This window comes from Bos indicus, chromosome 5 (genome assembly GCF_029378745.1).
Source record: "Bos indicus isolate NIAB-ARS_2022 breed Sahiwal x Tharparkar chromosome 5, NIAB-ARS_B.indTharparkar_mat_pri_1.0, whole genome shotgun sequence".
Classification (NCBI taxonomy): Eukaryota; Metazoa; Chordata; class Mammalia; order Artiodactyla; family Bovidae; genus Bos; species Bos indicus.
The window spans coordinates 48680871-48706901 of record NC_091764.1 but is presented as its reverse complement, the minus strand read 5'-3'; the positions used below and the strand labels follow the sequence as shown (position 1 = coordinate 48706901).

Sequence of the window (26031 nt, the reverse complement as noted above, 5' to 3'; positions counted from 1 at the left end):
CCTGGAAAGAAGAGGTCAAGGTGTGGCTTGGCAAGAGGCAACTCCCGGGAAAGGCGCTGAGAAGGGCAGGGCGGAGAACAGACGGAGAAGGAGACACCCCGAGATGCAAGCGCAGAAAAACTTTCGGCCGCTGAAGCCGCGCGCGGCTCAGGTGGCCCTTTCCCGCTCAGGTGAGCTCCTCCCGTGCCTCCCATTGGCCAAGGCGCCCGTGGCGCTGGGAGGGCGACGCAGCCCGGTCTAGTTCAGGGTCTAGGGCGGCGCGTCACTTCCGGTAGCGCGGAGCTTGTAAAACACCCTGGAGAGAAAATGGCGGCGGCAGCGGCTTCGGCGCCTCAGCAGCTCTCGGATGAGGAGCTTTTCTCTCAGCTCCGCCGTTACGGCCTATCTCCTGGCCCAGTGACGGAGAGCACCCGCCCGGTCTACCTCAAGAAGCTGAAGAAGCTTCGAGAGGAAGAGCAGCAGCAGCACCGGTCCGGGGGCCGCGGCACCAAGACGCGGAACAGTAATAACAATAACACGGCAGCCGCCACGGTCGCCGCCGCCGGACCAGCGGCGGCGGCCGTGGGGATGGGGGTCCGGCCGGTCTCCGGCGACCTCTCCTTCTTACGGACTCCTGGGGGCCTGGGCCGGGTTTCGGCTTCGGGTCCGGAGACCCCCTTGGGAGGGCCTGGGGGCGCCTCGGCCACCCTCACGGCTGGCAGCAAAGTACTGCTGGGCTTCAGCTCGGACGAGTCGGACGTGGAGGCCAGTCCCCGGGACCAGGCCGGCGGCGGCGGCGGGAGGAAAGACCGGGCTCCGCTCCAGTATCGCGGGCTCAAACCGCCGTCGGCGCCCCTGGCCGCCAGCGAGGTGACTAACAGCAACTCGGCCGAGCGGAGGAAGCCCCACTCGTGGTGGGGGGCCAGGAGGCCGGCGGCCCCCGAGCTGCAGAGCCCGTCGGGGAGAGATGGGGCGGCGGACGACGAGGAGCAGGAGGGGGAAGACGGCGAGGACAGGGACCCGGAGGCCGAGGAGCCGCTGTGGTCCGGCCGGACCGTGAATGGCAGCCGGCTTCTGCCCTACAGCTGCCGGGAAAACTATTCGGACTCGGAGGAAGAGGAGGACGACGACGTGGCCTCCAGCAGACAGGTATTGAAGGACGACACCCTTTCTCGGCATCGGCCCAGGCGGGGCCACAGTAAGCCTCTCTCGCCGCTGCCTGCGAAATCGGCCGGCGGCCGGCTGGAGACCTCAGTTCAGGGAGGGGGAGGAATCGCGATGAATGACAGGGCGGCGGCCGCCGGGAGTCTAGACAGAAGCCGAAACCTCGAGGAGTCGGCGGCGGCGGCGGCGGAGCAGGGAGGAGGGTGTGATCCGCTGGACTCCAGCCCCATTCCTAGATACCGCGTTAACGCTAAGAAACTAACCCCTCTCCTGCCGCCGCCACTCGCGGACATGGACTCAACCCTGGATTCGTCCACAGGCTCCCTTCTTAAAACCAATAATCATATCGGCGGCGGGGCCTTCGGCGTGGACTCCCCCAGGATTTTTCCCAACAGCCTCCCTCCCAGCGCGGCGGTGGCCGCCTCGAGTTCACTCAGGATCAATCACTCCAATCATACAGGCTCCAATCATACCTACCTGAAGAACACATACAACAAACCGAAGCTTTCCGAACCCGAGGAGGAACTTCTCCAACAATTTAAACGGGAGGAGGTGTCCCCAACGGGGGGTTTCAGTGCCCACTATTTGTCCATGTTTCTCTTAACTGCTGCGTGCCTATTTTTCCTCATTTTGGGACTGACTTACCTAGGCATGAGAGGGACAGGAGTATCCGAGGATGGAGGACTCGGCAGTAAGTATTCAACCCCGTGGTGAAGGCAACAAAGGGAATGCTGTTAGTGGCCGGCTCTAGCCGCACTGGGCATTTTACCCGAGGTGACTTCAACCTGCAAGCACATGGTTTAATAGTGCAACACAACACATTGAGGGCATTCGTGTTATCTTTCTTTAAGAAAGAATATGGTTATCGTGATAACCCTGTGGCTGGTTTTAAAATTTTTCTGTATTATGTATTGGGGAATTCAAAACATCTTCTAAAAGAACAAAATATTATAAGCAAGCCTGTTAGTAGAGAGCATTAAAAATGTGTGACTTAAATTTTCTTTGGGCCTTAAGTAGTAACCATATGTGGAGATACCAGTCCAGTTACTCAAAATTTGAAGTTATTTTGACTGTTCAGGAATCATAAAGGCAGTGGGTTTTTTTGTTTTTTTCAAATTGAGTTGTTCTGAAAGGCAGTGTAAGATCTCTTGAAACTGTAGTTAAATATTTTGTAATATTGCAGTGTTATATTTTGTAGGATTAAGTATATGTGTAGGTATCTCTAATTTCTTTAAAGTGAATGAATGCAGAAAGTCAGAAGGCATGCTTCTAAACTGATTGATTTCCCAGCCCAGAGCAGCTCCACTTCCACCAGTGGAAAAAAGTAGTGGAATGGCAGTGCAGGGGTTTGCAGTCACCTTAATTTGGGTTGGTCTCCAGGCCCTGCCTTTTGCTTTGCTGAATGGCTGTGGGCAGTCACATTCACTCATTCATTAAGCCAGCATCATCTGTATTGAGCACTCAGGATACAGCAGTGGTTAAGTCAAGGTGTCCCTGCCCTTCAACACAGGAAGAAGATGAATACTGATCACTTTATGTTCTATGAAGGATGTAAGGATGGTGTAATTGGTGTACTGTACTATAGACAGGGCTCTACTATATAGGGCTTCCCTCATAGCTCAGTTGGTAAATAATCTGCCTGCAATGCAGGAGACATGGGTTCGATTCCTGGGTCAGGAAGGTCCCCTGGAGAAGGAAGTGGCAACCCACTCCAGTATTCTTGCCTGGAGAATCCCATGGACAGTGGAGCCTGACAGGCTACAGTCTTCGGGATCGCAAGAGTCCGACACAGCTTAGCGACTACACCGCCACTCTAGACATGGTGATGGTGGGAACTTTGTGAAATGAGACCTGAAGCAGGATAAGACGACAGCCTTGTATTAGACAGGAGAGCATTCTGGGCAGAGGTTACAAGAGGAGGAGGAAAGGCCTTGATTTGAGCAAGGGGGAGTGAGCTAGAGTGTGAGCTTCCCTGACATAATCTGTAAAATGATGCTAATCTGGATAAGAATGATGCCTGGGAAGATTAAAAGAAAGTAAATTTAGTAAGATGTACTTTAGATGTACTTTAAAGAAATTAGAGATATCTACGTGTATACTTCGGAGAAGGCAGTGGCAACCCACTCCAGTACTCTTGGCTGGAAAATCCCATAGACAGAGGAGCCTGGTGGACTGCAGTCCATGGGGGCGCTAAGAGTCGGACACAACTGAGTGACTTCAATTTCAGTTTTCACTTTCATGCATTGGAGAAGGAAATGGCAACCCACTCCAGTGTTCTTGCTTGGAGAATCCCAGGGACAGGGGAGCCTCGTGGGCTTCCGTCTATGGGGTCACACAGAGTTGGACACGACTGAAGCGACTTAGCAGCAGCAGCAGCAGCGTCACACATAATACTACAAAATGTAACATTTTGTTAGATTCAGCAGTACATTTAGAAAGATGTACTGCTGAATAGGTAAGTTCTCAATGTTAGGTCCTTCTCTCTTGTACCCCACTCCCTGAAACTTTCTACCCTTTTCACTCAACATGAATTCACTGTCATGGTTTGTATTTATAAAATTGACTTCCTAGTTCAAAATAATTAGTTTTATTTCAAAATAGTCAAAAGATGCAGTTAGCAGACTTAAAGAGTGTAGTGAAAATAGTGTAAGCCTCTGTTTGGATATAGTCAATTCTAAGATAGTCAAATAATAGATTATGACAGTCCTTAACTATAGAGGGATTAGAAGAGGACTGAAATCCAGCACTCACGTTAAGGTGCCCTGGAAGCAAGAGGGATATATATATAGAGTCCTACCCCAGATATTACAGAGATAGACAAGAAATAAAGTCTAGTATCTAGAAGTTACACTAGTGAAATTCACATAAATGACATTACCTATGAGCAGTACCTATCTGCATGCTTGTTTCTGCAATGGAACTGGTCTGTTCTGTGAACTGGCCCTTTTTTAAGAAATAAAGGGTTTGCAAGTATTATTGCTGAATCTGCCCAGCAAACACAGAGGCAGATGGTGTCATCCTCACTTTATAGGTGAGGACAGTGAGACTCAAAGAAGCTAAGAAATGTACCCACAGTTAAACAGCTAGTGAGTGACAGGACTAAGATTTGGTTTCAGATTTTTTTTCAACTATTATGCCCATCCTACTTTGGGTATTATTTATAGAAAGCTTTCTAAATTAGAGGATACTTTTATTAGAATTAAGAAAATAATTGAATACTTGGTAGGATTTCATACAGAATTTCTGTATGAAAGGTGCACAATTCTCAACTAAAGTGACTTACACATCTTTCTTGTCACTGTTAAGATGAACGACTAATATTTTCTTAGGCACGAAAATTTTAAATGGACTAGAAAGGGATAGGATTGCTAGGGCTTAGGTAACCGCCAATCACTTTCACCTGTGTGGAAGGAAGGAAATTATAAAGTAGTTTGCACTTTAATAAGTGGTAAATGTAAGGTAGCCTGGGGGGTGGAAAGAACAGTAGCTAAGAGACAGAGAATCCAGGTCTTAGGACTTGTCAAAATGACCTTAATCAAGTTAACCCTGAGCCTTGTTTTCTTACATATTAAATGGGAAAAACAGTTTATGCTGTATGTCACAGTTGTGAGGATCAAATGACACAGTTTGTAAACAAATGTAAAGTGATATTCAAAAGTTTGGACAGCAGTTGTATTCCTGGTAAACTACAGTATATATGTGAAGAGAAATGGTTGTCATTTTTTTTATATTTACTAGAGTATTTCTTGCCTATTCAACATTTAATTTTTATTGAATTCTGTGAAATACATATTATAGATATTGATATAGAAATTTGAGTCAAAATGTGATGAATCCTTAAATGTATTATATACTTGACCTACTGTATATACTGGTAGAAAGAAGGTGCCTGTTAGTTCAGTTAGTGTGCACACCTAACGGTGAGTAACTTCACTCCCTATATTTATGTATTCTGAATCCTTTGTCACAGTATAATGGTTAGTCAGTGCTTAACTGTAGGTTTCGTTGATCAACCTGTGTGCTTATGGAAATAGTTTACTTTGAGTAATAATTTTACCAGAAGATTGTACGTTAAATGTGAGAGGAAGCTTTAGCGAGCTTTTATTACTTATCTTTTAAATTATGTATAACATATAGTAGATTAGCCCTTTTCTTTAAAAACTTATCAGTACCCTAGATTTAGTAATTAAGTTACTCTGAGTCTCTGCTTTCTCATATGTAAAATTCGGGGGTTGCCTTAGATAATGTCTATGTTCTTTCTAGCTCTAAGTTTTAAGATTCTGATTTTGAGCTGCCTTACCAAAACAACTCAAGGATCAGCTTGGAGTCACATTAGATCATGACAACCCACCAAAAGAAAATAGAAAGGCAGAATAGATTAACTTTCTTAGGCTCATACAATCATTATTTAAAAGTTGTTTTTCAGTTACAAGAGACATGATTTTCGTAGAAAATTTGAACTGAGATCTATGAAGCAAAAAATGAATCAGTATTGTATGCCTCACCCCCTAGTCTCACACTCAACCCTGGCATAAATTCAAATAATAAATTAGAACTTTCTTAATGCTTTGCATGTAAATATCAATATATGCATACATATGTACATGAGTGTGTGCACACAGACATTTTCATTGAACAGTAGAGTGCCTGTTATGTGCCAAACAATATTTGAAGCTGCAGGGATATGTGGAGAACAAGGCAGATGAAATCTCTCCTCTCATAGAGTTTACATTCTAGCGGGGTTGGGGAGATGGAGACGTGAACAAATGATGATTTCAGTTAGTGATAGTTGCTAACGTGAGAGTAATGATACTAACTTGAAGGCCATAGAAGTGACATCATACTGTACATATTCTTCAGCTTATTTTTTCACTTAATATTGTATCATGGTTAACTTTCCTTATAGTAAGCTTAAGTACAAAGCCATAATTTAAAAATCTCACACTTCACTTGTCCCTTTCTAACCCTTTGCTGCTGCTTAGTCACCATATTGTGTCCATCTCTTTTTCGACCCCATGAACTGTAGCCCGCTAGGCTTTTCTGTCCTTGGGATTTCTCAGGCAAGAAGACTGAGTGGGTTGCCGTTTCCTTTTCCATCTAATTCTATAAAAATGCTAAAATCTCTGCCATCCTGAAAATGCTATTTAACCCTGTTCTCTAGCTCTTACTCCTTCTCAGCCAAGATTAATGTCTCTTTCCTCCCCTACCATTCACTCAGCCTCCATCTAGTTTTTTTTTTTTTTTTTTTGCTTCACACCCTCTTCAGCATTTATTATTTGTAAACTTAAAAAAAAAATTATTTATGTATTTTTGACCATGCTAGGTCTTTGCTGCTATGGCATCTTCTTCGAGTTGCAGCGATCAGGGTTGCTCATTGCAGTGGCTTCTCTTGTGGAGCACTGTTCCTAGGGCGTATGGGCTTCAGTGGTTGCAGCGCACAGGCTCAGTAATTACATCTCGTGGGCTTAATTGCTCTGTGTTTGTGGAATCCTCCCAGACCAGAGATCGAACCTGTGTCCCCTGCGTCCGCAGACTGATTCTCATTCTCTGTGCCACAAAGAAGTCCTAGTTTAGCTTTCTTTACCCTCCATTCCCTCTGTAACCTCACTGTTTGCCTCAGTTACTCAGTTGTCAAATCCAAAAGGTTTAAAGTTCACCTCTTTGATACATTCAATACATCGACAATTCACTTTTCATGAAACTGTCTCCTTCCCAAACTTCTGTAACACCACTCTTTCCTACTTTTCATTTATTTGTCTGCCTATATTTTAAATATTGGTGGTCTTATTCTTTTGCAGTTTGCCTAGTTTCTCCTGGCTAATACCTCCCAATTTTATATTTTTTGCCTTAGATTTCTCTCTTCTGGGTTCTTGACTTAATCATTTATTAGAGAGTTTTTTCTGGATGTACCAGAAATAACAACAGCATCTGTCCTTGTCAGCTTTCATTCTTTTACTTTGTTTCTCCTGCTTTGTTCCCTGTTTTAGTTAACATTTGTATTTAATAACATGGTGCATTTCCATCCACCCAGAACTTAAAGCTAAAAATCTTAAATTTGCCTCCATTCCTTCCTTTCCTCCATCTCGCTTCCAAACTCAAATCACCGTCTAACTTGTTACCAAATCCTGAAGTTCTACCTCCTACCTGTGTTTTGAATCAGTCTCTTTCTCCTCATTCCCCACTGTCTTGCCTGAACTGTTCTAGCAGTTTCCTAATAGTTGTCTATGCTTCTGGACTGTAGCTTTTCCAGTCAACTTTTCAGTGCCAGAGGATTATTTCTAAAAAAAAATGTAATATTTCATTCATGCTTAAAATTACTCAGTGGCTTTCCCTTACTCATTAGATGAAATCTAAACTCCTTGGCTAAACTGTTCATGATCTAAGTATTCCTGCTTTTTCTTACTTCATTTCCTAATAGTCCCTCTTACCACACTTTACTTTCTGGAAAACTGGAACTTTCTAATTTCTCACCTCTGTCTACTCTTGACTCCTTATCCTCCTTATCCTGGAGTTTGGCTCATCATTTGCTGCTCAAATAAGATCTTTCCCATTCTTCATATCATTTATTTCAGCGTTTATAATTGTGTATGCCCACTGTGCCACATAGATTACAGCTCCTTGAGATAATGTTTCTACAGGAGGAATTGAGTACACTGGTACAGGCTTTTCACTCAGTTCTGTGTTTGAATCCCTCCTCTCTCGCTTGACCACAGGGTCATGAGCCTGGATGACTGAAAGAACAGTAATACCATTGACGGGGATTTAGTTCAGTTCAGTTGCTCAGTCGCGTCCGACTTTGCAACCCCATGAATTGCAGCACGCCAGGCCTCCCTGTCTATCACCAACTCCCGGAGTTCACTCAAACTCATGTGCATCGAGTTGCTGATGCCATCCAGCCATCTCATCCTCTGTCATCCCCTTCTCCTCCTGCCCCCAATCCCTCCTGGCATCAGGGTCTTTTCCAATGAGTCAACTCTTCACACGAGGTGGCCAAGGTATTGGAGTTTCAGCTTTAGCATGAGTCCTTCCAAAGATCACCCAGGACTGATCTCCTTTAGAATGGACTGGTTGGATCTCCTTGCAGTCCAAGGAACTCTCAAGAGTCTTCTCCAACACCACAGTTCAAAAGCATCAATTCTTCGGCACTCATCTTCCGTCACAGTCCAACTCTCACATCCATACATGACCACTGGAAAAACCATAGCCTTGACTAGACAGACCTTTGTTAGCAAAGTAATGTCTCTGCTTTTGAATATGCTGTCTAGGTTGGTCATAACTTTCCTTCCAAGGAGTAAGTGTCTTAATTTCATGGCTGCACTCACCATCTGCAGTGATTTTGGAGCCCCCCAAAATAAAGTTAGCCACTGTTTCCCCATCTATTTGCCATGAAGTGATAGGACCAGATGCCATGATCTTCGTTTTCTGAATGTTGAGCTTTAAGCCAACTTTTTCACTCTCCACTTTCACTTTCATTAAGAGACTTTTGAGTTCCTCTTCACTTTCTACCATAAGGGTGGTGTCATCTGCATATCTGAGGTTATTGGTATTTCTCCCAGCAATCTTGATTCCAGCTTGTGCTTCTTCCAGCCCAGCGTTTCTCATGATGTACTCTGCATATAAGTTAAATAAGCAGGGTGACAATATACAGTCTTGATGGGGATTAGAGATGCTGAAAAGGGATTTTGGGGGGGAAAGGTGGCATAGAGAAAATTAGTTTATTTGAAGCTTATTTTTTGAGTTATTCAAGTGGAAATAACCAGTAGGCTATTGTAGTTACACAATTGGAATAAAGAGGAGAGAGTGGTACATAATGTGAAAGTAAAGTGCTGTTTATTAAAGGAATAGATAACTTTTTAATATTTGTTTCTTTTTTTTTAATATGGGTTTTTCTTTTTCAAGACAAAATCAAGTGCTACAAAGGGTACCGTAGTTTTTTTAAATTATATTTTTACTTTTTCGAGCAGTTTGACTAGCCAAAATATCTAAAACTTTGTATCTGTAATAAAATAGGTATAAAGAATTTTGAAAATTATTTGTTGCTCTCAGTCTTGAAGAATGAAAGCTGAGTGAGCTTGAAGTTTTTAAAAGTTGACCACTTTGTAAGAAAAAAATTCTTAAACTTCCAAGAACATTCATGGGAAAACCAGCGGTTTGTATACCTCAGTTTGATGATTTGAGAAATTAAAATCTACTGTATAAAATGTCTTTTATCTGAAAATTATCTCTAGCATAATTTAAAATACAAATCATCAGAAAACTTGTAAATTCCCTATGAATATATTCATGGAGTCTAGTTTGAAACACTGGCATAAATATCAGGGCTTGGATCATTAAGAAAGAAACCTGGGTTTGAATTTGGGCCTTTCCTCTTGTTAGCTTTTTTATTGAAAGCAAGTTGCTGAACCACTTTAAACCTCAATTTTCTCACCTGTAAAATAGAGTTGTGAGAATTAAATGAAATAATGCCTGTAAAGTACTTGGCTCAGTACATGACACATAGTAATAATAATAGCTAATCTTTAATGTAGCACTTTGTGCCAGGCACTGAACCTAAACAATTATAATTGTTATGTAATCTTCATGATGCAGGTATTTATCTGATTTTGTCGATAGGGAAACTGAGACACAGAAGTTACGTAATTTGCCTGGGGTCATGAGTGCAGAGGCAGTGTTTAGATCCAGATAGTGGCCCTTAACCACTCTGCTAGATTGCCTTTTAATGTGTGTAAGTACATAAAGGCTCTGTATATGTCCTCTACTATTGTTTTTATCTAGACAATTATCAAAGATGTGGATAGGTGAAGCAGCTTAATACATGAAATCCTAGAGTGCCAAGGGTAATCTGTGAAACTTCATTAGGACAAGAAATTACAAATTTTTACTCACTTGACATTTAGGAATGGTGTGGAACCATTTATCCTTCCTTAGATTTTAGATTAATCAATTCACTGATGTATAAGGAGGGCAGTCTGCTGCAATATAATACAAGTTACATAATATATAAAACCATAAGTATATGATACTATTTCTAATTCTTGAAAGATTGACCTAGTTTCAAAAGTGGTGGGGAAAGTGGTCCTCTGATTTGTATTACCACTTTAAAACTTAAGTTTTCCATTGTTCATTTTCAAGATGTAAAAATCTTTTAAGTATAATACATTTGTTCTCTCATTTGCACCTTTTAAAAGAGCTTTGTATGTATTTTCCTATGCTTATAATTTATTTCAGTGAGAATGAAGCATTCTAGAATTTCCGGGATTTTTAAAAAATTAGATATTTTCATTATTTCTCAGTAGAGTTATGAAGTCTTAAAATAACTTCTTGCTGAGAAGTGTTTTATTTAAGTGAAAGGAACCTTTGACCAAAGAGGTTATAACATCAGTGCAAAGAGATATTTATCTAGTTTATAAGAGTTTAAAACTGAAGTAATCTTTAAAATATTTGGTAGGCAAGTAATAGTAGCTTCTTTATGAAAACTATATTACTAATCGTGTATCTTTATTCTTATCCTGTATTAAGTATACATGCAGAATTGCAACTATTTAATTTGGGAACCAAGCCCATACTAATTGTATAAATTATTAAAACAGTTATTGTCTCATAGCTTTAGACTTTGACTTTCATACTCAGAATTTATTTTTAACAGATTTTAAAGTGAACTGGTAGCAGTGTATTTGGATTTTGCTGTTTTAAGAATGTATGTTTTAACCTGAATCTCACAAGTGGTAGTTTAAAAAACAAAACAAAACTTGATCTAGTTAATATTCTTCATTAACGTCACTCTGAAAAGTAGTTTTTAAGGGGGAAGTGTTTAGGTTTTAGTTTTTATCGAACATTTTTATGGTTAGGTTTTACATGTTTTATCTTATTCTTTTGAAAATACATTTCTAAGGAATTACCTTTTTAAAAGGATTATAAAAATTTATACCAACAGGTAGAAATATCTGAAAATAAAGTAACAAGTCTATCTTATAGAAACCATCATTATTACTTTTACAAGGTCTTAATTGTTTTTCTTTATTCTAGAGGTATAGATTTTTTTTTTTTTTTAGAGGTATAGATTTTAAGGAGGCTTCCCAGGTGGCTCAGTGGTAAAGAACCACCCTGCCAATACAGGAGATGCAGCAGAGCAAGTTCCATCTCTGGGTTCAGATAGAGGAAATGGCAACCCACTCCAGTATTCTTGCCTGGAAAATCCCATGGACAGAGGAGCCTGGTGGGCCACAATCCATGGGGTCTCAAGGACTTGGACATGACTGAGTGACTGAGCACACACATAGAGTTCAAAGTTATGCCAATTGTTTTGTCTTGATAGCAGAGTTACTGCTCTGTGTCCATAGTTTTTTGCTTAGAATGTTTTTGCACAGTGACTTATGCATTCATTTTTATAGCTGTATTGATATCAAATGGCAAGTTAATATTTAGAAATAAGGCTTGGGTGTAAAACTTTGCAAGTTAGTGACAAGTGATGAAGAATGTACCAACAAAATTGCTTCCCTGTCTTGAATATACATGAATGGGGAAAAAATCCTTTAGGGGCAATGCGCATTTTAACACATGGAACATCAATTTTATTTTGCAGTTTGAGACCTCTTTTACATGTATATATGTACAAAAGGAATTTGCTAATTGTGGCTATTCCAAAAAGCACTTTGTACTTACAAAGGAAACTTTTGCTCTGTAGGAATTCACCTAGGTATAATTTTTAAAATTTACATATAAAGAAAGTAATTGAAATTAATTGGCAGAGGGAAATTTATAGGCTAGCTGTTTCTTCTAGTACCTGGGGTGTGGCTTAGAACCTTGCTCAGCCTTAGTAATGACTTCCTAGATTAAGGATACCTATTAAAGTGGAAGTGGAGTCGCTCAGTCGTGTCCGACTCTTTGCGACCCCATGGACTGTAGCCTACCAGGCTCATCTGTCCATGGGGTTTTCCAGGCAATAGTACTGGAGTGGGCTGCCATTTCCTTCTCCCGGGGATCTTCCCGACCCCGGGACCAAACCCAGGTCTCCCACATGGTAGACAAACGCTTTACATTATGAGCCATACCTATTAAGGTATCACAAATGCTTGCTTTCTTGAATTAGTTCACTTGAAGAAACATTGTTTCTCCTAGTCAATCATCCATTTACTCACTCATAAATTATTTATTGGGCACCTCCAACCAGTCCATTCTAAAGGAGATCAGTCCTGGGTGTTCTTTGGAAGGAATGATGCTAAAGCTGAAACTCCAGTACTTTGGCCACCTCATGCGAAGAGTTGACCCATTGGAAAAGACTCTGATACTGGGAGGGATTGGGGGCAGGAGGAGAAGGGGACGACAGAGGATGAGATGGCTGGATGGCATCACTGACTCGATGGATGTGAGTCTGAGTGAACTCGGGAGTTGGTGATGGACAGGGAGGCCTGGTGTGCTGCAGTTCATGGGGTCGCAAAGAGTCGGACACGACTGAGTGACTGAACTGAACTGAACTGAACAGATGTGATTCTAGAGGATGAGTATATGTTTTGTAGAACTGTAGGAGTGATCCATTTTCCCAACACACCACCTTCCTCCTCTCCCCTTGCAGTATCTTCTCTCTCCTAAATTTATGTACTACCTAGTGCATCATTGTTTCAGATTTGTATATTGTAACTTGGAAAAGATGACTTTAAAACTTATTTTCTGCAAATTTGAATACTCCCTGTGATAAAGTTTACCACAAAAGAAATAGTTTCATTTCTTACAGGACTTTAGAAGTAATAAAGTGTATAGCTTGTAAGAAGTTGCTGAATAGCACAGGGAGCTAGGCCTGGTACTCTGATGACCTGGAGGGGTGGGATTGGGGGAGTGGAAGGGAGGATCAAGGAGGGGATATGTGTATAGTTAGGGCTGGTTCACGTTTTATTATGCGGTGGAAACAATGTCGTAAAGTGATTATCTTCCAATTAAAAATAAAAAAATGTTAAAAGTAAAAAAGAGATAAGAAGAATGAATTTATCCAAAATGAAAATGTTACCAACTTGAAGCGTTTACGACTGTGGTTCAAGATGTTCTAGAAGTATTCTTACAACAAAAGTTTTGTTTTTTTTAAATGTCATCTTTAAATCTCCCTTCATTTGGATTGTAAAGCCTTACATGATAAAAGTGTTTACTAAGAACTTTCTGTATTCAAGCAGTTTATCTTAATTTACATGAAGGGAGCTATTAATATTTATCTCCATGGGGAAATTGAAATACAGAGGGAAAATGGTTAGATTTGCCTTGTGTTAAGATCCCACCACCAACTAAGTTTTCAAGCCAGCATTTGAACCCATGATCTGACTTAAGAGTCCACAATCTTAGCCACTGGGAAGCAGTAGATTTTCTTAATGTATCTTTTCTCACGTAATAACTTTATTGGGGCAGGTAAGTCACTCGTAACCTCTGGGCGTTGATTTTTGCATCTGTCAAATGAGGGGATAGTAAAATCAACTTTACTTACAGCCATGACTTTTGTAGGGCACCGATGTGATGTTTGTGGAAATGCTTTCTAGAAATTAGAAGTGATGTATAACTATGTTATCTTTTATTTTTTTAATTGGAGGATAATTGCTTTACAGTGTTGTATTGGTTTCCTCCATATAACAACGCGAATCAGTCATAACTCTGTGCGTGTATGTCTGTATCTCAAGAAAGATTTTGAGCCCTCATCCCACCCCTTGAGATCGTCACAGAGTGCCAGGCTGGGCTTCCTGTGTTATATAGCAGCTTCCTGCTAGCCATCGATTTTACACATGGCAGTCTGTATATGTCCACACTACTTTCTTAATCTGTCCCACCCTCTCCTGCTATTTTTCATGTCATAAGTTAGAATTTCCCAACAATAGTAGTTTAAGCAGCATGTGTTCAGCACTATGACATGTCCTGCTACTGCTAAGTTGCTTCAGTCGTTTCCGACTCTGTGTGACCCCATAGACGGCAGCTGACCAGGCTCTGCCATCCCTGGGATTCTCCAGGCAAGAACGCTGGAGGGGGTTGCCATTTCCTTCTCCAGTGCGTGAAAGTGAAGTCCAACTCTTAGCGACCCCATGGACTGAAACCCACCAGGCTCCTCCATCCATGGGATTTTCCAGGCAAGAGTACTGGAGTGGGGTGCCATTGCCTTCTCCCATTATGATGTTAATAAGTAATAGAAGAGTTGGTTAAATTTATAGCACCTATCAGAATTTTTTAAGCTGTCTCTCAAACTGTCCGAGTAGATAAAAGGAGTCATCTTTTTCTATTACCTAATTAGTGCCTTATTTCTAGGTGCTGAAAAAGAATTTTCTTAACTTTGTTGTTCCGTCGCCAAGTCACATGGGACTCTTTTCGACTCCATGAACTGCAGCACGCCAGGCTTCCCTGTCCTTCACTATCTCCCAAAGTTTGCTCAGACTTATGTCCATTGAGTCATTGATGCCATCCAACCATCTCATTCTGTCGCCCTCTTCCCCTTTTGCCTTCAGTCTTTCCAAACATCAGGGTCTTTTCCAATGAGTCGGCTCTTTACATCAAGTAACTGAAGTATTGGAGCTTTAGCATCAGTCCTTCCAGTGAATATTCGGGGTTGATTTCCTTTAGGATTGACTGATTTGATCTCCCTGCTGTACAAAGGACTCTCATGAGCCTTCTCCAACACCACAGTTTGAAAGCATCAACTCTCAAATCCATAAATGGCTACTGGAAAAACCATAGCTTTGAATATACATACCTTTTTCAGCAAAGTGATGTCTTTGCTTTTTAATATGCTGTCTAGATTGGTCATAGATTTTCTTCCAAGGAACAAGCGTCTTTTGTGGCCTCAGTCAACTGTCCGCAGTGATTTTGGAGCCCAAGAAAATAAAATCGGTCACTGTTTACACTTTTTCCCCATCTATTTGCCATGAAGTGATTGGACTGGATGGCATGATCTTTTTTTTTGAATGTTGAGTTTTAAGCCAGCTTTTTCACTCTCCTCTTTCATCCTCTTCAAGAGGCTCTTTAGTTCCTCTTTGCTTTCTGCCACCATCAGGGAAGCCCCTTATCTTTACAGTTATATTAATTTAATAGGTTATGAAACAGTTTGAAATTAGATTTTAGCCTCCTTGACCGTTAGATTTGCTGATAGGAAAGATGGGATACATTGCTTTAATCCAAAATATAGTAGTGAATTTGAAACAGAAAAACGTCTCTTAGAAGTATAGATGGGTCTTAGAGTAAGCTTCGGAGAAGGCAATGTCACTCCACTCCAGTGCTCTTGCCTGGAAAATCCCATGGACGGAGGAGCCTGGAAGGCTGCAGTCCATGGGGTCGCTAAGAGTCGGACACAACTGAGCGACTTCACTTTCAGTTTTCACTTTCATGCATTGGAGAAGGAAATGGCAACTCACTCCAGTGTTCTTGCCTGGAGCATCCCAGGGACGGGGGAGCCTGATGGGATGCCGTCTATGGGGTCGCACAGAGTTGGACACGACTGAAGCGACTTAGCAGCAAAGTAAGCTTCTGTTAACATTATCTGAAGAACAGACAGTACTTGGAGCTGGTAGGGAAGAAGGGCCTGTCACATGCTGTTCTTCAGCTAGTTTGTAAGATAGGATACTGTGAGTACTGTTACTACTAAAGTGGAAAGATGAGGTGTGCCCCTATGAATAGGCAGTAGATTGAACAGGGAGTAATGAAGAGATTGGGGGGTATAAAATAATAAAATGAATTTGATAAACAACATCATGCTGATTTAATAAGGAATTTAAAGTGCATTAGGATCTTTGGTCTCCTAGTTAGTTCATATGTAGAACATAATGAAATTTTCATCCCATTTTGCATTTGAAATTGTATCAGAGATATGGTTTTAGACCAGAACTGTCTCAGAAACGTAGTATAAGCCATTATGTAATTTTAAGCCATATGTAATTTTAGTTTTTCTAGTAGCAACATTAAGATGTAAGACAGGTTTACTTAATCTGGTAATCTAGAATATTATCATTTCAATGTAGTCAGTTTAAAAATTAGATATTTTGCATTCTTTCTATATAAGAATGTATGGCACTAATAGCTGATTTTATACTCACAGACTGTCTCAGTTCAGACTAGCTAAATTTCAAGTGGTCAGTCGCACAGGTGGCAAGTGGCTACTATGTAGAATAGCACAGGTCTAGACTGCCCTGAGTTACGGAGTTATGTTGGTATAATAAGATCTAACAACTGCTAATTTTTGAATCTTAATAATGTGCCTTGCATTGTCTTGTCTATAATATTTTCACTTAATCTTTATAATAACTTCATGATGTAGCTTTGCTGTCTCATTTTGTAGATACAATGAGGTATAAGAGATATTAATTTAAAGTCTAGGGTCAAACATGTAGGACAGCAGGGATTTAAAACCAAGTCTGACCCTAAAATCCTCGTCCTTTTCACTGTATTGCACTGTTGTAAAGCATAGTCACTTGCCTAAGGCAGGTTGGTGAGTGAGATTCACTTCTTCCACTGCTCAGTCATTTTTGATTCACTGCAGTGACTTGATTTAATTAATCCTTATTTTAAAGTATAAATACAGATCATTTTAGTTTAACCTAAAATGGAATCGGTATCCCCTAAATTCTTCCTTATATTTCTTTTGGGGAATATTCTTTATATTCTTTTCACCATTTCCTGTTGTAAACTGCTTTGTATAGCTCTTCAAACTAGACATGTAGGAGGAAAAAAATGACATTTTGATTCTGGCACATGACTGTTTTGGGAGATAAGGAAAAAGTCAGCTACTGTTGAGAAAAATGAAAATAGAAATAACTAATAAAACTTTTGTTGTGGTAAAAAAAAATTTATAGGTTTTAGTACTTTAGTTTGAGAAAGATTTCAGTCAGTCAGTTCAGTCATTCAGTTGTGTCCAACTCTTTGTGACCCCATGGACTGCAGCACGCCAGGCTTTCCTGTCCATCAACAACTCCCTAAGCTTGCTCTAACTCATGTCCATCAAGTCAGTGATGCCATCCAGCCATCTCATCCTGTTTTGTCCCTTCTCCTACCACCTTTCCCAGCATCAGGGTCTTTTCCAATGAGTCAGTTCTTCACATCAGATGGCCAAAGTATTGGAGTTTCAGTGTCACCATCAGTCCTTCCAATGAATATTCAGAACTGATTTCTTTTTGGATGGACTGGTTAGATCTCCTTGCAGTCCAAGGGACTCTCAAGAGTCTTCTCTAACATCACAGTTCAAAGCACCAATTCTTCGGCACTCAGCTTTCTTTATGGTCCAACTCTCACACCCGTACATAACTACTGGAAAAACCGTAGCTTTGACTAGATGGACCTTTATTGGCAAAATAATGTCTCTGCTTTTTAATATGCTGTCTAGGTTTTTCATAACTTTTCTTCCAGGGAGCACGCATCTTTTAATTTCATGGCTGCAGTCACCATCTGCAGTGACTTTGGAGCCCAAGAAAATAAAGTTTGTCACTGTTTCCGTTGTTTTCCCACCTACTTGCCATGAAGTGATGGGACCAGATGCCATGATCTTAGTTTTCTGAATGTTGAGTTTTAAGCCAGCTTTTTTCCACACTCCTCTTTCATTTTCATCAAGAGCCTCTTTAGTTCTTTGCTTTCTGCCATAGGGTGGTGTCATCTGCATATCCGAGGTTATTGATATTTCTCCTGGTAATATTGATTCCAGCTTGTGCTTCATCCAGCCTGGCATTTCGCATGATGCACTCTGCATATAAGTTAAATAAGCAGGGTGACAGAATACAACCTTGATGTACTCCTTTCCCGGTTTGGAACCAGTCTGTCGTTCCATATCTGTTCTAACTGTTGCTTCTTGACCTTAAACTAAACTGAATTTGACCTTAAACTGAGAAAGATTAGGGGTGGTCTTATTCATCACGCTCTTTGGTTTATAAAACATCTCAGTTCTTTTGCATGGTGTTATTTTATGGTGAATTTACACTTAACATTTAATGAATTTGAATACCTAATGTTTGCTCATAAAGGCAAGTTGTTTGCTTCTAGAAGGAAAAATGAACAGTCTATGATTTTTGAGTGGTTGTCTTCGAAATCATGTGTAAAATAGTTGTTTAAACTTGAAAGATGTCTAACTGCACTGTTTTAAGTTTCCAGGCTAGCCCATAGAAAGTTATTTAAAACCATGTCATTTTACAAAAGATACATGCACTCCAGGGTTCATAGCAGCTTTATTTATAGTTGCCAAGATAAGCAGCCTAAGTGTCCATGACAGATGAGTGGATAAAGATGTGTATATACACAGATGTGCACACACACACAATGGAATAGTACTCAGGCATAAAAAAGCAACAAAGTTTTGCCTTTTGCAACAACATGAATGGATTGTAGGGTATTATGCTAAGTGAAATAAGTCAGACAAAGGCAATTCTATGATATCATTTGTATGTGGAATGTAAAAAAAACAACAACAAACTAGTGAATGTAAGAAAAAAGAAACAGTCTAACAAATACAGTGAGCAAACTAATGGTTACCTTGGGGGAGGTAGAGACAGGAAAGGGGAGAGGAGCAACAAAGAGGTAAGGGATTAAGAGGTACAAACTGTTACGTATAAAATAAGCTACAAGGATATATTGTACAACACAGGGAATATAGCCAGTGTTTTATAATAACTATACATGGAGTATAACCTTTAAAAATTGTGGATTACTATATTGTATACCTGTAACTTATATAATATTTTACATCAACTATATAATATTGTACATCAGATCAGATCAGATCAGTCGCTCAGTCGTGTCCGACTCTTTGCGACCCCATGAATCGCAGCACACCAGGCCTCCCTGTCCATCACCAACTCCCGGAGTTCACTCAGACTCACATCCATCGAGTCGGTGATGCCATCCAGCCATCTCATCCTCTGTCGTCCCCTTCTCCTCCTGCCCCCAATCCCTCCCAGCATCAGAGTCTTTTCCAATGGATCAACTCTTTGCATGAGGTGGCCAAAGTACTGGAATTTCAGTTTAGCATCATTCCTTCCAAAGAAATCCCAGGGCTGATCTCCTTCAGAATGGACTGGTTGGATCTCCTTGCAGTCCAAGGGACTCTCAAGAGTCTTCTCCAACACCACAGTTCAAAAGCATCAATTCTTCGGCACTCAGCCTTCTCCACAGTCCAACTCTCACATCCATACATGACCACAGGAAAAACCATAGCCTTGACTAGACGAACCTTTGTTGGCAAAGTAATGTCTCTGCTTTTCAATATGCTATCTAGGTTGGTCATAACTTTCCTTCCAAGGAGTAAGCGTCTTTTAATTTCATGGCTGTAGTCACCATCTGCAGTGATTTTGGAGCCCAGAAAAATAAAGTCTGACCCTGTTTCCCCATCTGTTTCCCATGAAGTGGTGGGACTGGATGCCATGATCTTCGTTTTCTGAATGTTGAGCTTTAAGCCAAGTTTCTCACTCTCCACTTTCACTTTCATCAAGAGGCTTTTTAGTTCTTCACTTTCTGCCATAAGGGTGGTGTCATCTGCATATCTGAGGTTATCGATATTTCTCCTGGCAATCTTGATTCCAGTTTGTGTTTCTTCCAGTCCAGCGTTTCTCATGATGTACTCTGCATATAAGTTAAATAAACAGGGTGACAATATACAGCCTTGACGAACTTCTTTTCCTATTTGGAACCAGTCTGTTGTTCCATGTCCAGTTCTAACTGTTGCTTCCTGCATACAAATTTCTCAAGAGGCAGATCAGGTGGTCTGGTATTCCCATCTCTTGAAGAATTTTCCACAGTTTATTGTGATCCACACAGTCAAAGGCTTTGGCATAGTCAATAAAGCAGAAATAGATGTTTTTCTGGAACTCTCCTGCTTTTTCTGTGATCCAGCAGATGTTGACAATTTGGTCTCTGGTTCCTCTGCCTTTTCTAAAACCAGCTTGAACATTAGGAAGTTCACGTTCACATATTGCTGAAGCCTAGCTTGGAGAATTTTGAGCATTACTTTACTAGCGTGTGAGATGAGTGCAATTGTGCGGTAGTTTGAGCACTCTTTGGCATTGCCTTTCTTTGGGATTGGAATGAAAACGGACCTTTTCCAGTCCTGTGGCCACTGCTGAGTTTTCCAAATTTGCTGGCATATTGAATGCAGCACTTTAACAGCATCATCTTCAGGATTTGGAATAGCTCAACTGGAATTCCATCACCTCCACTAGCTTTGTTCATAGTGATGCTTTCTAAGGCCTACTTGACTTCACATTTCAGGATGTCTGGCTCTAGGTCAGTGATCACACCATCGTGATTATCTGGGTCATGCAGATCTTTTTTTTTACAGTTATTCTGTGTATTCTTGCCATCTCTTCTTAATATCTTCTGCTTCTGTTAGGTCCATACCATTTCTGTCCTTTATCGAGCTCATCTTTGCATGAAATGTTCCTTTGGTATTTCTGATTTTCTTGAAGAGATCCCTAGTCTTTCCCATTCTGTTGTTTTCCTCTATTTCCTTGCATTTATCGCTGAAGAAGGCTTTCTTATCTCTTCTTGCTATTCTTTGGAACTCTGCATTCAGATGTTTATATCTTTCCTTTTCTCCTTTGCTTTTTGCTTCTCTTCTTTTCACAGCTATTTGTAAGGCCTCCCCAGACAGCCATTTTGCTTTTTTGCATTTCTTTTCTATGGGAATGGTCTTGATCCCTGTCTCCTGTACAATGTCACGAACCTCAGTCCATAGTTCATCAGGCACTCTATCTATCAGATCTAGGCCCTTAAATCTATTTCTCACTTCCACTGTATAATCATAAGGGATTTGATTTAGGTCATACCTGAATGGTCTAGTGGTTTTCCCTACTTTCTTCAATTTAAGTCTGAATTTGGCAAAGTATATATCCTGTTTTAGCACGTGTATCAGTTCAGTTCAGTCGCTCAGTCATGTCTCACTCTTTGCTACCCCATGAACTGCAGCACGCCAGGCGTGCCTGTCCATGACCAACTGCTGGAATCTACCCAAACCCATGTCCATTGAGTTGGTGATGCCATCCAGCTATCTCATCCTCTGTCGTCCCCTTCTCCTCCTGCCTTCAGTCTTTACCAGCATCAGGGGAATGAGTTAGCTCTTCGCATCAGGTGGCCAAAGTATTGGAGCTTAAGCTTCAACGTCAGGTCTTCCAATGAACACCCAGGACTGATCTCCTTTAGAATGTACTGGTTGAATCTCCTTGCAATCCAAGGCACTCTCAAGAGTCTTCTCCAACACCACAGTTCAAAAGCATCAATTCTTTGATGCTCAGCTTTCTTTATAGTCCAACTCTCAGATTCATACATGACTACTGGAAAAACTGCCTTGACTAGACAGACCTTTGTTGGCAAAGTAGTGTCTCTCCTTTTTAATATGTTGTCTAGGTTGGTCATAACTTACCTTCAGTATTGGTATAAGTTTTAGGTCCTTAGAATATGGGCATGTTCTGTGGGAGTTGCATTAGGAGACAGCAAGTTTATTTTTGGCTTTTTGTATTTTCTTTTCGTTCTCTTAATTCCTGTTCTAATGCTGGCCTAAGCTTCTTGCTATTCTGCTATAATCTTGGTTAAACATCTAAGTGCTCAGTACTTCAGATTTTTTCTTTCTTTTTTTAAATTGAGGTATAATTGACTTAGTGTATTAGTTTAAGGTATGCTATTAATACATAATGATTTGATATATGTATGTTTTGTGAAGTGATAATCACTAAGTTTAGTTAACATCCATCACCATATATAGTTACAGTTTTTTCCTTGTGGTGAGAACTTTTAGGAGTTACTATCTTAGCAGCTTTAAGTATACAGTGCAGTATTATTAACTATAGTCACCACACTGTCGATGACACCCCCAGGACTTATAACTGGAAATTTGTACCTTCTGACCACCTTCACCCATTTCCCCCACTGCCCTACCCCCTGCCTCTGGCTGCCACCAGTCTGTTCGGTGTCTATACGTTTTGTTTGTTTGTTTATTTAGATTCCACATACAAGTGAGATCATACAGAATTTGTCTTTGATTGATTTCATGTAGCATAATGCCCTGTAATAAATAGTAGGTCCAGTTATTGGGTGTTTGGCAACTATAAACATAAATGTTTACACTTAAGCATTTAAATCTTAAGCAGTTTACATATTTTGACAAATGAAGAATTTGTAATGGAGGACTAGGCTAATCACTTAGTCCAAGATTGCAGGTCAGAGAGAGGAGTTAGAGAGTTAGGTTGTCGGTTGAACTGTGGAAGTATGAATTGAAAGCTCACCCCCTAACTATTTTACTGTATTGCATTTCTCTCCCATTCCCTCTTTCCTTTTTAAGAAATTGCAACTCTGATTTTCTGAGTTCAGATTTTCAGCTAAATGATAAGAGAAATTCATTTGATTGAATTAATTCACAATATTATAGAATTCTGATAATAAAAATATGATTTTGATAAAACTTGATAATGTGATGATCTTTAGTGAGAATTGAGCCAGTATGGAATCAGAACTTAATCCTGTTTCTCTAAATCATCCTTCATTCTTATATGTGTTGTAGTTGGGTTGCCTCCATTTTTCAGTCAGAATTTAGCTCAGTAGTTCTCAACTTAATGGGCCGAGAACATTTGGGAACACCACCCATTACAAGGTATTGTCTGATGACCTAACAGATGATTTGCCCTTCTCATATTGTGCTGTTATTTTTAACTGTGTATCAATACTACCATGATTAGAATATAAAAAATTACATATTCATGATAGAATTTTGTCATATTTTCTTAGTGTGTAAATACTAAAAATACTACCTTGGGGATCTGAATATCTTGATGTAAATGAAATCCTTTTACTTGTAAAGAAACATTGCTTAAAACATGGTATAAGGAAATTATATACACTGGTTATATTTTAGAATTTGTTTTCAAGGCAACCATAGTGAATAATGGGAAATCAGCTGTAATATTTGAATGAATGACTAGCTTGCCAACCTTCAACTGGTAAAATCCCTTTAATCTTCTCAGAGGTGATTCTGCTTTAAATACAAGATCTTTATTAACCCAGATTTTCTCTCTGATTAGCGAAATTTTTGGCATTTAGTATAAAATTCAGGTAAGGGGGTTTTGGGCAGAAAGCCTTAACTTGGGGGTCTTCTATTTTGTCTCTTTCTAATTTAAGAGTTTCTGAGGACCGTCATTTCTTCCCAGTAGCTCCAGGGCATAGACAAGTGAGGAATGGAGTAGTGGCGTATTGTGTTATTTTGTAAACTGAGTGCCGTCTATTTTTTTTTATTTCATACTAGGATTGGGAAAAAAATGAAAAAGCTAAGATTTATTAATCTCTTTTCTCCCCACATTGCTAAGCATAATCAGAAACCATCCCATTTTATGTTAGTTTGCTAGATAGAGTCTCAAAGAGGGTGACCTGCCGAAGGTCCCAAGTCATAAATTTTGGAGCGAGTATTCCTTGCTCCAGAGATTTTTCTTTTTCATTTTACCTCACTGCCTTTCAGTGTGAAGAGTTATTTTTCATTCATCTAAATGACATGATTTCAGAAGTAAGCATTACTTGAGGAAGTTTTTATTTAAATTATAAAAATTTAATTTGTAATTTTAGATTAAAAAATTATTTTTGGCTGCACTGGATTGCTTTGTGTGGGTTTTCTCTAGTTGCAACAGGTGGGGATTGGTCTTAATTGTGGCTCATGGGCTTCTCACTGCAGTGCCTTCTCATTGCAGAGCACTGGCTCTAGAGCATGCAGGCTCCAGTAGTTGCGGCACACAGGCCCAGTAGTTGGCACCTCCCAGGCTCTAGAGCACAGGCTTAGTAGTTGTGGTGCATGGGCTTAGTTGCTCCTTGGCATGTGGAATCCTCCCAGAGCACGGATCAAACACCCCTGTGTCCCCCTGCACTGGTAGGTGGACTCTCATCGTCTGCCACCAAAGAAGTCCTGTAATTTGAATTTAAAAATGTTAGTAGGTTGAAATTAATATATTAAAGTTATAAATTATGTTAATATTGTGTCACCCAAGAAGGAAAAAGAATAAAGATACCACCCAATTACTTTGAAAATATTTAGTGCCTTTATAAGAAAATTCTGTAATATTTGAGCTAGAAAATGAGAGAAATAGAATGATTTAGGGTCATTGCCTAAATTTTATTGTAGGCAGAATATCAGTCCACATACATTTAAAGAAATAGTGGTACAGCATTCTGTTGGGTTTGTTTCAGTCAGTTCAGTCACTCAGTCATGTCTGACTCATTGCGACCCCATGGACTGCAGCACACCAGGCTTCTCTGTCCATCAGTAACTCCCGGAGCTTGCTCAAACTCATGTCCATCGAGTTGGTGATGGTATCCAACCATCTTATCCTCTATTGTCCCCTTCTCCTCCTGCCTTCAGTCTTTCCCAGCAGTAGGGTCTTTTCCAATGGGTCATTTCTTCACTTCAGGTGGCCAAAGTATTGGAACTTCAGCTTCAGCATCAGTCCTTCCAATGAATATTCAGTCAGGATTGATTTCCTTTAGGATTGACTAGTTTAATCCCCTTGCAGTCTTCTCCAACACCGCAGTCCAAAAGCATCAATTCTTCAGCGCTCAGCTTTCTTTATGGTTCAGCTCTCACATCATTCATGACTACTGGAAAAACCATAGTTTTGACTAGATGGACCTTTGTTGGCAAAGTAATGTCTCTCTTTTTTTGTGGGGAGGGGGTTAGTTTAGATTGCTTATTTAATTTTATTTATTTTAAGGAAATACCTCCTTTCTTTAAAATTCTTTTTTGATAATTTTGTAATGGATTTTGTAAATACATGGTGATATGGATTTTGATGTTTTAAAGCAAGATTAAAGCTTGTAGAGTATACATTTGCAGGGGTTGAGAAACAACTTAAAATAGTAAATCAAATTTCTGGCAAGTCAGTTTGCTAACTAGAACAGACATAACATGAATGTAAATATATGTGTAATCTTGTGCTTTAATTTATAAGACTTTTTTCCTACCAGTTTATTACAGATTTGTTGCCATACTTTTTTGGGGAGGGGGCCTATTTTTGTTAATAAATTTTGATTCTAAGGGAAGGAATTTTCCACTGAATGAATAAAAGTAGATGAAAAAAGTCAACATTTTTGTCTTATACAATCACCTTAGAGTTTAAAGGACTTAGAAGTCACTGGCTGCTTTGGACAGTGGGATTTGGGAGAAGATGTTTTAGTTCATCTCTCAAGAGTCTTAAACTGGAGGTTTACTCAGGGTGTCTGTGGACTTGGACTGTAAAGACTTTGGAATTTAATTCAGGTCAAGGTACTCTGGGTCTGTACTGCATGCAGTTATTTCACTTACTTCTTAAAACAATCCTGAGAGCCAGGTGGTGGCTTTAATCATTTAACCATTCCCATTAGATTAAAAAACTGAGGCTTAGGGAGGTTATGAAACTTGTCTAAAGTTAGTAAGTAGTAGAACCAAGATTTCAGTACAGAGAATCTGACTTCTGGCATGGGATCTTTGTCCTTGTACAGTACTGTCTACCTGGATTTCATTTGAAACTGTCTTCACCAGCTCCCCCTCCCCCAAAAGTTTTATATTCTACTAGACCAGGAGTTCTTAACCCCCTCTGGTCTCTGAACCTTAAAGAAGCCATAAGTGGATTCCAGGTAAACTTGAAATTAGATGCAAATTTTGAATGTGTATTCATTTTTCTTGGAATAGGGTCCATAGATTTGGGCAATTTCTCAAGGGTCTCTGACCCTCCAAAGTAGTGAGAATCACTGCACTGTAAGCTGCTCTGAGGAAGGTACTATGAGTTTTCATCTTTGTATTCCTTAGCATCTGGTTTTTTGATTGCTCAAAAATATTCATTGAAGAGAATTTAACAAATAAGAGATAGTATGTGGGGAAGTAAGCTTAGAATTGGTCATAATTTGGGAATTTTAAGATACCTTGAAATGTTTACTAAATGAGTATGAGAG

The 26031-nt window shown here is 40.1% G+C and overlaps 1 protein-coding gene across 1 annotated transcript in view; it reads left to right on the top strand.

The window, feature by feature from the left end:
* The first annotated feature begins 267 nt into the window (after nt 1–267).
* The window catches only part of LEMD3 (LEM domain containing 3), a 74390-nt gene continuing 48626 nt past the window's right edge, over nt 268–26031 (top strand). The window contains exon 1 of the mRNA XM_019959833.2: nt 268–1834. Coding sequence (XP_019815392.2) covers nt 307–1834 — 1528 coding nt within the window. The 5' untranslated portion in view covers nt 268–306. The remainder of the gene's footprint in view (nt 1835–26031) is intronic.